Raw genomic sequence first — 14,336 nt, 5'->3', positions numbered from 1 at the left:
GGTCTGGTTTATATACGAATTTAAAAAAATGGGATGACAAAAAGTGCCATAATACCGTAATACTACAACATTGATTGGTGCTGAGGTTGTTACGTACTCGTTAGCTGATGCCACGGGTGACATCCGCCCATGTCCAGGTAATGCCCGTGAATGCTTGAGGTAAGTTTACAATATAAGGCTGTTTTTTTATCGGGCAGGGGGCCTAACCTCACACCATTATATTACAACGCGCTAGAATGACGGTACCGTTTTTTTTTTTTTTTTATTGCCCTTGTAGTCAGACGAGCATACGGCCCACCTGATGGTGAGTGGTTACCGTCGCCCATGGACTTCAGCAATGCCAGGGGCAGGGCCAAGCCGCTGCCTACCGCTTAATACTCTCCACAAGCCTCGTTTGAAGAAGGACATGTCATAGCGCTCGGGAAACACCGTGGAGGGGAGCTCATTCCATAGCCGGATGGTACGTGGCAAAAAAGACCTCTGGAAACGCACTGTGGATGACCGCAGTGGCTCCAGGTAGTATGGATGAACTCTACTCCGGTGGCGGGTGGTGCGATGGTAAAAACGAGATGCCGGTATCATCTCGAACAATTCCTCAGAGCACTCCCCATGGAACAAACGGTACAAAATACAGAGGGAACCGAAGTCCCTCCGCAGCCCCAGAGGTTCCAAACGATCCGTGAGACCGGGATTATCGACAATCCGAACGGCCCTCCTCTGTATGGAGTCAAATGGAAGAAGCTGGTATTTGGGAGCCCCGGCCCAGAGATGGGAGCAGTACTCAACGCGAGGCCGGACTTGTGCTTTATAAAGCAAAAGCCTTTGTGCAGGCGTGAAGTACCGCTTCGCTCTGTTGAGGACTCCCAGCATTTTGGACGCCAACAACAACGACCGTGAACCGTGCTTGTCGGTAGGCGTCGACCGACCAGCGTCAGAGCGGAATCCAAACAGAACAGACGCTCATACAATTTGCCAAGACACATGAGGGGACTGCTCAGGCGGTAGCTGGCGGGGTGATCTTTAGGATTTTACGCGGCTTATGTGTGCTGATAACGTCACACTGCGGGAAAGATGCAGTTCGTCATAGCGGTATTGAAAATAGTTGCCAACATCAGGATAAGTTTGGCAGGTTGAAGCTTAATAACGCGACGGCATACGAAGTCGTCGTGGCCTAAAGGATAAGACGTCCGGTGCTTTCCGTGTTGAGCGATGCAACGGTGTTTGAATCCCAGGCGGGTACCAATTTTTCTAATGAAATACGTACGCAACAAATGTTCACGATTGACTACGACTTAGAACGAACAACATCGTGCGATAAAAATCAAATCCGCAAAATTATAATTTACGTAATTACTGGTGGTAGGACCTCTTGTGAGTCCGCACGGGTAGGTACCACCACCCCGCCTATTTCTATCGTGAAGCAGTAATGCGTTTCGGTTTGAAGGGCGGGGCAGCCGTTATAACTATAGTGAGACCTTAAAACTCATATCTCAAGGTGGGTGACGGCATTTACGTTGTAGACGTCTATGGGCTCCGGTAACCATTCAACACCAGGTGGGATGTGAGCTTGTCCACCCATCTATGCAATAAAATATAAAAATAAAAACGAGCAGCCGACCTAATAACGAGAGGTTATCGTCTCATGGACGTCAGCTATATCAGAGACACAGTCAAGTCGCTGCCTACCGCTGGTTACTCTCCCAGACCTCGTTTGAAGAAGGACACGTCATGACGCTTAAGAAACACCGGTGCGTGACAAAAGAGAACTCTGGAAACACACTGTGAATGAACGCAGCGGTTCCAGGTAATGTGGATGAACTTTGCTCCGGCGACGGGCGGTCTGATGGCAAAATGTGGTGACGGAATCATCTCCAATAATTTCTTAAAGCAACCCCCATGTATCATACTAAATTGATTAAGTTAGTCAGTGTGAAGCAATAGTAATTTGTGATAAATGCGACTCATGTTGAACACACATAGGTAGGCAATAGATTTTTCAGGATGAAAACTAAAAAGCAGTTTGTCAACAGTTTATTTTAAATTATTTAATGCCATGTAAGTATTACAGCGAAATAAAAAAGTAAATCAAAATTATTTCCAATCAGTCTTAAATCAAAAGAATTTAAAATTGACGTTGATCTAAACAGATCCTAGAATCTACTTTAAGCTAAACAAATTTTCCTTAAAAGTGTTGGAAACACGGATCATTTTCAGATGCAAATTATTGTTTAATTTTTAGCCTTTTGCATGACGTGTATGTAGAAGGCAGGAACGGGGACCTTGTCCAGCGGCTGGAAGTCTCCGTAGATGTGGTGCCGGGCTCGGTTGTCGAATGCCTCGTCCAGCATGCTCGTGAATGTTGATAGCTTGTGTGGGTAGTAGCATAGACGGAACTCACTGGATTCGGGGAATAAATACATAGAGAATAAATGTGTACCAGATGTAAATTCTATTATTATTATATTTTTTTATTGCTTAGATGGTTGGAAGAGCTGACAGCCTACCTGTGGTTAAGTGGTTACTGGAGCCCATAGCCATCTACGACGTTAATGCGCCACGCACCTTGAGATATAAGTTCTAAGGTCTCAAGTATAGTTACAACGGCTGCTCCACCCTTCAAACCGAAACGCATTACTGCTTCACGGTAGAAATAAGCAAGGCGGTGGTACCTATCCATGCGGACTCACAAGAGGCCCTACCACCAGTAATTACGCAAATTATAATTTTGCAGGTTTGATTTTTTACACGATGTTATTCCCTCACCGTGGAAGTCAATTGTGAACATTTGTTGAGTACGTATTTCATCAGAAAAATTAGTACCCGCCTGTACTGCCGCCGGGATTCGAACACCGGTGTATCGCTCACACGAATGCACCGGACGTCTTATCTTTTAAGCCACGACGACTTTATTAACTACGAACTATTGAAAATCCCTACATAACACACAAACTGTTTTTCATCGAATGTTTCAATGTATGTAGATATTGTATGTAGCATTTGGAGAATTCCTTTGCGTCTCGCTAGCCGTATTTAACAAATTATTAAAATTTTGTAATATTGTCACTGTAGTGTTGTTTGGGTCATGTCAACCCATAATAGATCACTTGAACATATAATACTCAAAAGCCTCCTAGCTCAGAGTTTCTCGCCGGAGCTTCTCAGTGAATCGAGTTTCCGATTCGGTGGTAGATTCTGCGAAGCACTGTTCTGGCTAGGGTTCGTGTTAGCAACACTTCCGGTTTGAGCCCCGTGAGCTAACCTACACATTAGGGTGAAGCTGAAATAGCCTCTCGAAGCTATCAGCATAGGTAGGAGAAAAATAAATAAAAAATAGTCTCAATTAGACTAGCCTAATTTCAATTATATTAATACAGTAATATAGGTTCTCACCTCTTTTCCTGTTTGCTCCCATCGTTTGAAGTATCTATGCAGTAGTCTAATGCGACGAGTTCAGCTCTACCTCGTACGACCAGAACCGAGGTCTTGATATCAACCGGGTATTTGCACTGGAAGGTATTAAAATTTACGTTAGTAACGCTATCTATGTTAGACGTGGAGATAAATGGCACACAGCACGTAACATAACTAACTAGAGGACATGTAGCTGACTTGTAAGATTTTCACTGCTGCAATAAAAAGTGTGGTTAGCGTTGCTCGTGGATATCAACAGTAGCAATGGCACAGCCAAGCCACTGTACAATGGAGCGCTTTTCTCAAAGTTATCTTTTCAAGAAATACTAGTCTTACCGCTTGAGATGTGCCGCTTTTACGATGCAAATTTTGCGAAACACACTGCAGGTCAGAGCAGTGGTTTCAGGAAGGATATTTGCTTTGGTGCCAGGGAATGCAATAGTAAAATGAAAATTTTTTTTATTGCTTAGATGGGTGGACGAGCTCACAACCCACCTGGTGTTAAGTGGTTACTGGAGCCCATAGACATCCACAACATAAATGCGCCACCCACCTTGAGATATAAGTTCTAAGGTCTCAAGTATAGTTACAAGTATAGAAATGCATTACTGCTTTGCGGCAGAAATAGGCAGGATGGTGGTACCTACTCGTGCGGACTCACAAGAGGCCCTACCACCAGTAAATACGCAAATTATCGTTACCGTGATATCCAACTCCTTCTTTGACTTTTCCGTAGTCAGTTAGGTCTTTGTACGAGGGCTGCACTAAAATAATCGGGAATGGAATATTTCCACTGTTCCTGTTGTAGGTGTTTCTACTATATTTATGTATATTAGTTCATATTATTTATTAATTTACATTGCACACCTACTCAATATTTAATATTATATCATATTTAATTACGTATTCTATAACACACTCTCATACAGTACATAAATACGCCAAACAATCATACATTCACAACACTACTCAAAATTATATTATTTACACAAGCATAGTCGGGCGCAACCGCTAGTATGCGGCAAAGACCCCGACTATGTATAACTGCGTACGTACTGGTCGTCGCCTGCGCCACGACTCGGCCGCCGCTCGCGGCCAGTCGGGTTTGATCAACGCTACGCTAAGACTGTGTCACTCCTCGACTTACGCGTACTCTGTTGCTTCGTTACGATTTATTGCTTTCGTCTATTTTGTATTATTGTGTTTGAACTTGCTACCGCTTTATCTGTGCCTTCTGTACTCCGTAATTTCTCCTTCTAAATATCGCTATACTATTTGAGATTGGAAATAAACTGTCCATCCAATTACGGACTCGTTATTGTGCCGCCCGGCACTGGTGACCTTACCACCACCACCAACGACAACCAAACCTGTCATATTAAAACCTTTTTAATTTTTTTTTTTTTTTTTTGCTTAGATGGGTGGACGAGCTCACAGCCCACCTGATGTTAAGTGGTTACTGGAGCCCATAGACATCCACAACGTAAATGCGCCATCCACCTTGAGATACAAGTTCTAAGGTCTCAAGTATAGTAACGAAAAGTAATTGAAAACTCCTTGGTTTTAAAAATCGAATACCATTCATTTATTTAATAAAAGATTCTCGGTCTTGTCACGAGGTTTTGTCAAACTTGTTTAGTCGTTGAGAAAATGGAATTGACTCGAGAAAATTCAAGAGCGATGATTTATTACGACTTTCGAAGTTGTTTAACACAAAAACAGTGTGTTGACCGGATGATTTCTGCATTTGGTGATGAAGCCCCATCCAAAACCACAATTTATCGCTGGTTTGCTGAGTTTCAACGTGGACGTGTCAAGCTCAGTGATGATCCCCGTCAAGGTCGTCCAAAAACTGCAGTCACCCAAGAAAAAGTTGATGCTGTGCGTAAGCTGATTGAGGAAGATCGACATGTGACATACCGCGAAATTCAGGCAACTTTAGACATTGGCATGAATCGAATACAAATAATCTTGCATGAACAATTAGGTGTAAAAAAGTTGTTTTCCCGATGGATACCGCATTCGCTCTGTGAAGAGCAAAAAGCGGCTCGCGTTACTTGGTGCGTCAGAACTCTCGAAAGATTCCACTCAAGATCCTCAAATGTGTTTACAACATTGTATCAGGTGACGAATCCTGGATATACGCGTACGAACCCGAAACAAAAAACCAGTCATGAGTTTGGGTGTTCGAAAATGAGTTAAAGCCAACAAAAATTGTTCGTTCACGGAGTGTTGCAAAAAAAACGGTGGTGGCCACGTTTGTCTCCAAAACCGGCCATGTTACGACTATTCCTCTTGAGGGACAAAGAACGGTTAATGCAGAATGGTATGCTAGCATTTGTTTGCCACAGGTCGTTTCTGAACTCCGTAAAGAGAACTGCAACCGCCGCATCATCCTCCATCACGACAATGCGAGTTCTCACACCGCGCACAGAACAAAAGAGTTTTTAGAGCAAGAAAACATAGAATTATTAGACCATCCGCCGTACAGCTTCGACCAAAGCCCTAATGATTTCTATACTTTCCCTAAAATAAAGAATAAATTGCGTGGACAGAGATTTTCATCACCTAAAGAAGCTGTGGACGCCTACAAAACGGCCATTTTGGAGACCCCAACCTCCGAATGGAATGGTTGCTTCAATGATTGGTTCCATCGTATGGAAAAATGTGTCAAATTTCGCGGAGAATACTTCGAAAAGCAATAAATACATTTTTAAATAGTAATGTTGTGTCACTTCGTTAATTCCAGAAATTTTCAGTGCCGCCTATGTACCCTGGACTTACATTATAATAAATTGAATGCCCCGGAGTGGCTCCAGTGTTGATCATCGCGTCATAATTCCTGTGGTCGATAAACAGGAGGCCGCCTGGCTTCAGGCATTTCGCGAAGTTGCTCAGACACAGCTTCTGCATCCTTTGGTCTCCGTACTCATCCAACAAATGGGCGAACGAGTTCCCGAGACATATGACGGCGTCGAACTGGGTATCTGGTAGAAACGTCTCGATGTCTTGCGGCAGTGTCTCCCAGTTGGCTTCTTCTATGACTGGAATGAAAAATACGACTAAGTACGTATGATGCGTGTCTCAAAACTGGAGCGTAGATGTTATTAGTTAGTTAGTTAATAGAAAATAGATTTTAAGTAGTGGCTAGAGTCCACAGACTTCACAGCCTAAATGCTGGCTTGAGACATGAGGTCGAATCCAACTTGAGTTATGAGGTAGAAGTTTCAATAGCACTGTAACAGTGACTGGTCTACTCCTTCAATAGGAACAAATGAGTGCTTTGCAGCAAAAAATCCAGGATGTTGGTAAGCACACGTGCGTGCCGCAAAGCTAATCTAAGAGCCATTTATTTCCACAGTTTCGAAGTCGTCTTGGTCTAATAGACAAGACGTCCGGTGCATTTGTATCTTGCGATGCAACGGTGTTCGAATCCCGGCCAGTACCGATTTTTCCAATGAAATACGTACTTAAGAAATGTTCACGATTGACCTCCACGGTGAAGGAATAATATCGTGTAATAAAAATCAAACCCGTAAAATTATAATTTGCGTAATTACTGATGGTAGGAGCTCTTGTGAGTCTGCACCATCCTTTCTGTTTCTGCCGTGAAGCAGTAATGCGTTTCGGTTTGAAGAGTGGGGCAGCCGTTGTAACTATACTGAGACCTTAAAACTTATGTCTCAAGGTGGGCGGCGCATTTACGTTGTAGATGTCTATGGGCTCCTCCTCCTCCTCGCGTCGTTTTCCTCATTACTGAGGGTCGTGACTCCCGCGCTGCATCAGTTTCTCCCGTACGATTTCCCTCCATCTGCTGCGATCCTTAACTTCATGAAGGGCATTGTGGAAGTTGATGCTTAAAGAAGATCGTATTTGGTCTGACCATCTCGTGGAACTGCGGTCTCTGGGACGTTTGCCATCTACCTTTCCTGGGCCTATGGGCTCCAGTAACCACTTAACTCCAGGTGGGCTCGTCCACCAATCTACGCAATAAAAAAAGAAAGACAACAATTTGTACTTCAATCATCGGAGTCGTTCTTTAACACGTATGAGATATGCACTTACTTGGAAATTTTGGGCAAGAGGAGATTTTTGTTTCAGGACTCGCAACTCGAGTTATATTTTACTTATATGGTCGCCGACGCTTTTTACGTGGAATTTTGTTTTGCCTTTAAATTCTTAAATAAAACTCACCCCAATCATCATATTTGGGGTTCTTTCTCTTCTCCCAGCGAGCTTTGAGAGCGTGCTTCAACATCTTGTCCGAAGCATCAACCGACACCACTTTAAAACCTTCATTCACCAGCATCATGGAGTCTATCCTGAAAGCAATAAAACGAACGAACATAATTTTTGTACGGCAAGGCTTACGTTGAAGGATATGATATCTACTGGCAGAAAATAAGCCACCACACTCGTGATCTAGCGATAGGACTTTCAAGAATCGTAGATGATAAGACTATACAGCCTACAGATTCCATACATGAATACACCACCCTGCAGTTATATAAAGTCCATGGCTTGAGAAGGAGACAGGCATGGCGTCAATGGACGGGGAAGAGGAGTTCAGAGACGCGATGCAGGCAATAGTACATTGATGGGATAGGGATGAGATGTCCTACTTTTTCCCGCGGTGCACATACTTTTTTTCTCCTACCAGGCCTACATAAGAAACAATTGAGCTGTTTTTTTATTTTTAAATAAACTTCTACTAATTGAATAAGAACTGTCTGATGAACTCATCTTTGTTTAAAACTTCAGTATTAAATTTTATTGCCTTTTGTTTATTTCACTTTTACACTAAACACAATATTGCAAATTACCCGAGCACAACAATGGCGGAGAATTTTAGGTGCGTGAGAGCAGACGTAGACACTAACGCGCATGCGCACTTTTCAGTACCCAGGGCGGAAAAGTTACACTTTCTTCCCTGTACAGCGGGAGGAAAACCGAAATTTTCGGCGTAGGTAGGAGAAAAAATATAATTTTAGAAAACGCATTAGATAATGCAGTATCACAGGAAATAAGCATATCTATTCGCCCGATGGTGGATGATGGAATCTCCTGACATAATTCCTCAGAGCGTAATTTGACTAACATAAATGATTTATTAAGTACTACAATGTTACTATTCTCCTACCAAATAAATGCATTCGCGGATTCATCAATTAGTTCATTCGTCAATCTCTCGAAGCGCATGTTTCCCTTAAGTTAATTATGTAAACGATGAACAATGATAACATCGATTTCGTCAGAAGGGTCACGCACTATCTCGTGACCCGCTGCTGACAACGTTGTTGTTGACAGATAAAAGTTGACATGACTTCAGCTGAGCACCGGAGTGCCTTATCACGATTATCCAAATAATTTATAATAATATTGGAACAGTTAGGTAACGTGGTAACAGCAGTGTTGTGATGTGTGTAGACCAGCGATCGGAGAACAATTAGCAAAAATTTAATTATTTTTTTAGGTTCGTGCGTCTGATTGTGTCTTTTTAACTGCATATCTGTGTGAACGGGCTCACTCTCCACCTGATATTAACTGGCTATCGGAACACACGCACATCACAGAGTGAATTTTACCACTCACCTTAATATATAAGGTTGAAATTTTCAACGTATTCTAGGTGGAAGACATATTTTCAGTCCGCACTGGTAGGTACTACCACCCCGCCTATTTCTGCCGTGATGCATTACGGTTTAAAATAGGACAGCCTTTTTATTATTGAACGGGGACTTAGACTTCATGTCTCAAGGTGGGTAGCAGCATTTAGGTTGTTCATTTCTATGGGTGACCACTTAATACCAGGTGGGCCGTGAGCTCGTTTAACAGACTAAGCAAAAAAATATTACTTAACTAGCTATTCGGGATTTTCTGATTTTTAGCTATTTAGATATTGTCATAGTTAATAGCAGGATCTTAGTGAATAGTATCCACAGTAAGCTGTCAACAGTTTGATTTAAGGTAAAATCGATACTTCATTTTTGACAAATACAAATTTCTGTCCAAATAAGGTTTACGTAATTTTTCCAAGTGTGACATCCAAATAAGATGATAGCATTCAAAGACGTGGCAGATTATTCGCGGTCAAGGTCAATGAACACACGAGAGATATAAATCAGAAACAAACAAGTAAACTGTTAATTACGAAACACATAACTTCAAATTCATAAATTGTTCGATCACTTGGTCGAATATTATTTATTTATTGAGAAGTTTATTTTATCAGCGTTAATTTGTTGTTGGGTAGTAACTATTATCGTAGTCTATAGAGACCACGATATTAATGCTGCCGCAAAGTTACGAGTTCGTAGTTATCATAGCTTTTGAAATTAAATAGCGTCTATCATACGAACAGCTTAGTTCTTTGCGCAGTAGACGGACTGTGGTACTGAATCGCACAGGCCCGTGCCGTGCCGCCTACGAATTATATGAATTCTACCGGTTCAATTTGACCATGCGACGACATTCGTGAACAAGTATTAGAAAGAATATCTGCCCGTACATAACCATGGCATACCTAATCGTTTACAAGTGACCCTAGTAACGTAAATATTTTGTGGAGACAGGAAAGGGTTTAGTTAAAAAAACAGTGTAATTTGTCTACTTATAAGATGTACTTAACACACCAGGCTTAGGGACCCCGGTAACCGTCCTCGCCGAACTCGGCTAAGAGTATGACGTGCAACCTAAGCCATGCATCAGCCCGCTGAGTTTCTCGTCGGATCTTTTCAGCGGGTCGCGATTCCGATCCGGTAGTAGGTTCATTCGCGAAGCAGCTGCTCTTGATTTCTTAGGTCTCCTTTGGAGGCGCTCAGGCAGTTAGCAAATCCCACCCTTCCTAGCTGAGGCTTTGCTCGCCCACCTGTGCTGGTGAAACCGGAAGGGCCTTCGGATCACCAGTAAACTCAGCTTCCTAAAAAACAAAGAGATCTACTCACCCAGTACCACAAGCGGCGTCCAAAACAGTCTTGCAGCCGTTGTTCTTCAAAAGACCGATCAAGAAGTCTTTGTAGTTCTGCGTTCTTTGATTACTATCTCCGATGAACTTGTTCCATGTTTTTGCCGCTTTGCCGTCAGCGTACTGATCTTTTACACCCTCGGAGGGAATACCCAAGGAACGCGAGTGGAATACCTGGTCCGCTGCCATAATTTACTGCAAAGGCAACAGCATCATTGAGACATGACTGGCTAACAATTCTTTTGGCGAATCCCCTCCCACATGCGCTCGGTAACGATACGACGACAGTGTCGTGAAAAACAGTCGTATCGTTTTCAAATCAGATGTAGACATTGTAAAACTTTTAGGTATAGTTACTGTGTATTTATTTTTATACAGATAAAAATATTTATGTCCCTGTGTTTTATGTTATTTTATCAGGGAGTCGAGCGTAAGGCTGTAAGTTAGAAATTAGATAAGCAGTTTCAAAAAAAAATTGTCATTTAATAGACGCTTAATTAGACTACATTGAAATGATTCAGAACTTTAAAAATTCAATTTGAAAAATTCGAGAGACGAAAGAAATGGAATCTTGTTATTTTAAAACGGAATCACTACTGTATCACATCTTTGGTAGACCTGATCCTCTTGCGGTCGATGTGTATGTACATATGAAAAGGGACTAACAGCACGCGGTTACCGTCACAAATGCACTGACAGTGCCAGTAATAACCAAAACACAGTGCATCGTCGTAGGACTCTGTGTATCTCTATTAAATAAATCAAAAGAGAGGTGAGGAGACTTGAATGCTAGAATTTTGCGAAGGGATTCAATCAAAGAGTCCAAATGCAGAGTGAATACTTGGAGATATTCGACAAAAAAAAATTTACATTATTTCTTTTTCATTTCAATAACTTATGAAGTCTTCGTGACCTCGTATCTTCCAAGCATTTTTCTGATCAAATAGTTAGATAGGGCCGTGAGCTCTTCCAATCAAACTTACTCATTATAGAAAAAAAAACGAAAATTTCTTAAAAGTTTCACATAAGTTGCCGGCGACGCAAACGACGTTTCTAATTTTAATGACGCAACAACGAATCAAATCGAATCTTTAAACACGTTCATTGTAAATAAATACATTATGTCATTGTGTGCAACTAAATATACATGTTTTTACAATAAATGAAAATATGAAAAAAAGCACGTTCACTGCTATTGATATTATCTAATAAAAACCAATGGTAGATACGGCTCTGACCAACAAAACCTAAGTTGTAATCTTCCAAGTATGGCGCGCTGTATTAAACAATGACGTCAATGTTCACGTTTGCCATACACATTTCAACACACAGTTTGCGGAAAAGGAATTAGAGCATCCCGTATCTCATTAAAAAACTTTAAGTTTGTAAAATAAGTGTTTATATCACGATTAAAATTGTATTTTTCAATAAACGCATTATTTTAAATCGAATTCATCCATGGTCATTCCCGTGCGTAGCATTCGATCATTTACCGGACTATCGAAGAAGGGTAATGTTTTTCGAGCGTATTTTTATGCAGATATGTAAAGCTGAATCTTAGGAAATAATAATCATCATCATCAGCCCAGAGTCGTCCACTGCTGGGCATAGGTCTCTCCCAATCCACACCACTGAGCCCGGTCTTCGGCTCTTCTCATCCAATTTGATTATCGAAGTATAAATTATAATCAAAGAAATAATCAAAGTACTTTAAAATAGCTTAACAGTAAAACATGACTTCGATAAATTAGTTGCATTCAAACTTTGCATAAAACTCGTTGTCACTCAAATTGCCATAAGTGCACAGGATAATAAAATAAAATACCATTACTGAGAGCAAGACAAGCAATTGGAAAAAATATCACTAACGTTTAGTAAAATGATCAAAATGAAGACTATACGAGCTTTAGTTTTAGCGTTTGTTACCAACTTTTATTTTATTTAAAGCGGCGGAATCGATCAGCTGTTCAGAATCATTTACTAAGCTACTATTTTATTTTGTTTGTAGTGGGTTTTTTTTAAAAAACAAACTCACAAATGCGTTGACACGCGCCCGTTGCGCTTCTGTGGCGAGACTAAGCGACTGCGAGCTTTGTAGCGACTGTCAACATAAAATAACTAAGTCATTCTCCTCGTGCACTCGTCTGAAGCACTCATAACCCAACACGCGTTATCTAACATTATTACAACAATATAGCACACGCAACACGCCACTAATACGCGGATGAAATTCATCATACGACACGATTCCTTGGACGATTTAATAAACTAGTCCACTTTTTTGTGCAATCAAATATTTGTTGATTTTCAAAATAAAGCCATCACTTTCCAAAGCATCCACTGTAGACTATATGCTGTAAAAATACTACTAAAATAACACTAATTGTAACACAGTATTCCACTCTTTCTAGTTAAGTTGATGGCACATTGTGAAATTGGACATTGTGTCTATCAAATACACATATTGTAGTTATTATTTTCGTAAAACGTTATTTTTCTTGCATAAAATACATAAAAAATTGACGCTGTTTAAATAAAATTTATTCCGTCTACAAATAAAAAATACTTTTTTGTGTAAAGTTTAAATGATTGTTATCTAATGATTTTTCCTTTTTTGTATAATGTCTCGATTAATGCCGAATTAAAATTACTATAGTTTTCTTTTCAGTTTGTTTGTTAGTTTTTATATATTTTTGTTTAATATCTAAGATGAGCGATAAGTATATAAACTAAAATTAATAACAACCGCTGATATTAAAAAAAAACTACGCAAACTATTTCCACCGCGAAAGAGTAATGTGTTTTGGTTTGAAGGACGGAAAAGCCATTACACCTGTGCATTATACTATCTAATTGAGATTTAGACCCACAGCTATGTGTTTAGACCTCATTTCGAAAAATAGGTTTTTCGATATGGACTCCTGTAGCCATATGATACGAGGTTGGCCGAACACTAGCCTATTGCATTTTTTTATTGCATACCTTTACAAAATATTTAAAAATACTCTATCAAAATAAAAACCTATTTTTTATGTAACAATTATTATTACTAAAGCACCTAATCTCTTGCGAGAGTGTAATGCAACCGATAAAATTGTGTTCACATATACATATAGCTAAGTTATGTAATCAAGTCACGTATCTTTGTTTCCGAAATAAACGTTTTGTTAACTAAGTAGATACATGTGACGATTTAAGTTCATTAAAAGAGATCTGTTAATCCCTCAGGCAGTCGTGTAGGCATTCTGATTCGAAGACAGTCTTTGGCTTCTGTAGTCTAGAGGAAGCTATAGGTACTGCGCTGATGTTGTGACCGCAATTAAAAGGCTTTCAAAAGGAGACAATAGGGCCAATGAATCAAGCGTTTTCTGTTAATTGTTTATTGTTAAGTTCATTTTAAAACCTGTTGTCGATTAATCAGGTGGATATTTTTTTTTTATATTCCTTTCCGTAAGGGGAAAATCGCCAATTGACTTTTGCTAGTCAAGGTACTGCCACTCCCGTGCCAAGCAGACCGCAAGCACGTGCTCAGAGATTTTCAATCGGAATCCCGATCCACTGAGTAGATCCGACGAGAAACTCAGTGGGCTGTCTATGGGTCAGTTCGCTCTTCGGATTCTTCGTCGTAATCGACGAGGACGGTGACCGCTTGAAGCTTGAGAGGGGCTTGTAAGGGGCCTAAAAGCACCGAGAGTGAATGCGGGGGATCCGACAAGACATGTTTCGGGCGATGGTGGCTTTGCGTTACCCCGTCGCGGTCGAACAAGTAAATATTCACGAATGACTTCCACGGTGAAGAAATGAAAGAAAGAAAAAAGAATTGATAATTAAAAATCAAATCCGTAAAAAAATTAATTTGCGTAATTGCCGGAGGTAGGGCATCTCGTGAGTCCGCATGAGTGGGTACCACCACTCCGCTCGTTTCTACCCTGAAGCAGTAATGGGTTTTGAATTTTAGGGT

At 40.8% G+C, this 14,336-nt stretch overlaps 1 protein-coding gene across 2 annotated transcripts; it reads right to left on the bottom strand.

The window, feature by feature from the left end:
* Nucleotides 1–2,016: 2,016 nt before the first annotated feature.
* On the bottom strand, nt 2,017–12,569 carry LOC114249996 (glycine N-methyltransferase). Of its 2 annotated transcripts, none has more exons than XM_028183737.2 (6): nt 12,411–12,569; nt 10,356–10,570; nt 7,606–7,733; nt 6,196–6,455; nt 3,391–3,506; nt 2,017–2,397 (listed from the first exon to the last, which is right to left on the bottom strand). In XM_028183737.2, exons 2-6 carry the CDS (start codon nt 10,562–10,564, stop codon nt 2,229–2,231), a joined length of 882 nt encoding a protein of 293 aa, XP_028039538.2. In that variant the 5' UTR covers nt 10,565–10,570; nt 12,411–12,569; the 3' UTR covers nt 2,017–2,228. The 2 variants fall into 2 exon arrangements, with proteins under 2 accessions (XP_028039538.2, XP_089588524.1); XM_089732398.1 differs by having other exon boundaries at nt 12,306–12,423.
* Between the last annotated feature and the right edge of the window lie 1,767 nt (nt 12,570–14,336).

Source organism: Bombyx mandarina, chromosome 13, assembly GCF_030267445.1.
Source record: "Bombyx mandarina strain Sakado chromosome 13, ASM3026744v2".
Classification (NCBI taxonomy): Eukaryota; Metazoa; Arthropoda; class Insecta; order Lepidoptera; family Bombycidae; genus Bombyx; species Bombyx mandarina.
The sequence above is the reverse complement of the archived record's forward strand: the minus strand, read 5'-3'. Positions and strand labels throughout refer to the sequence as shown.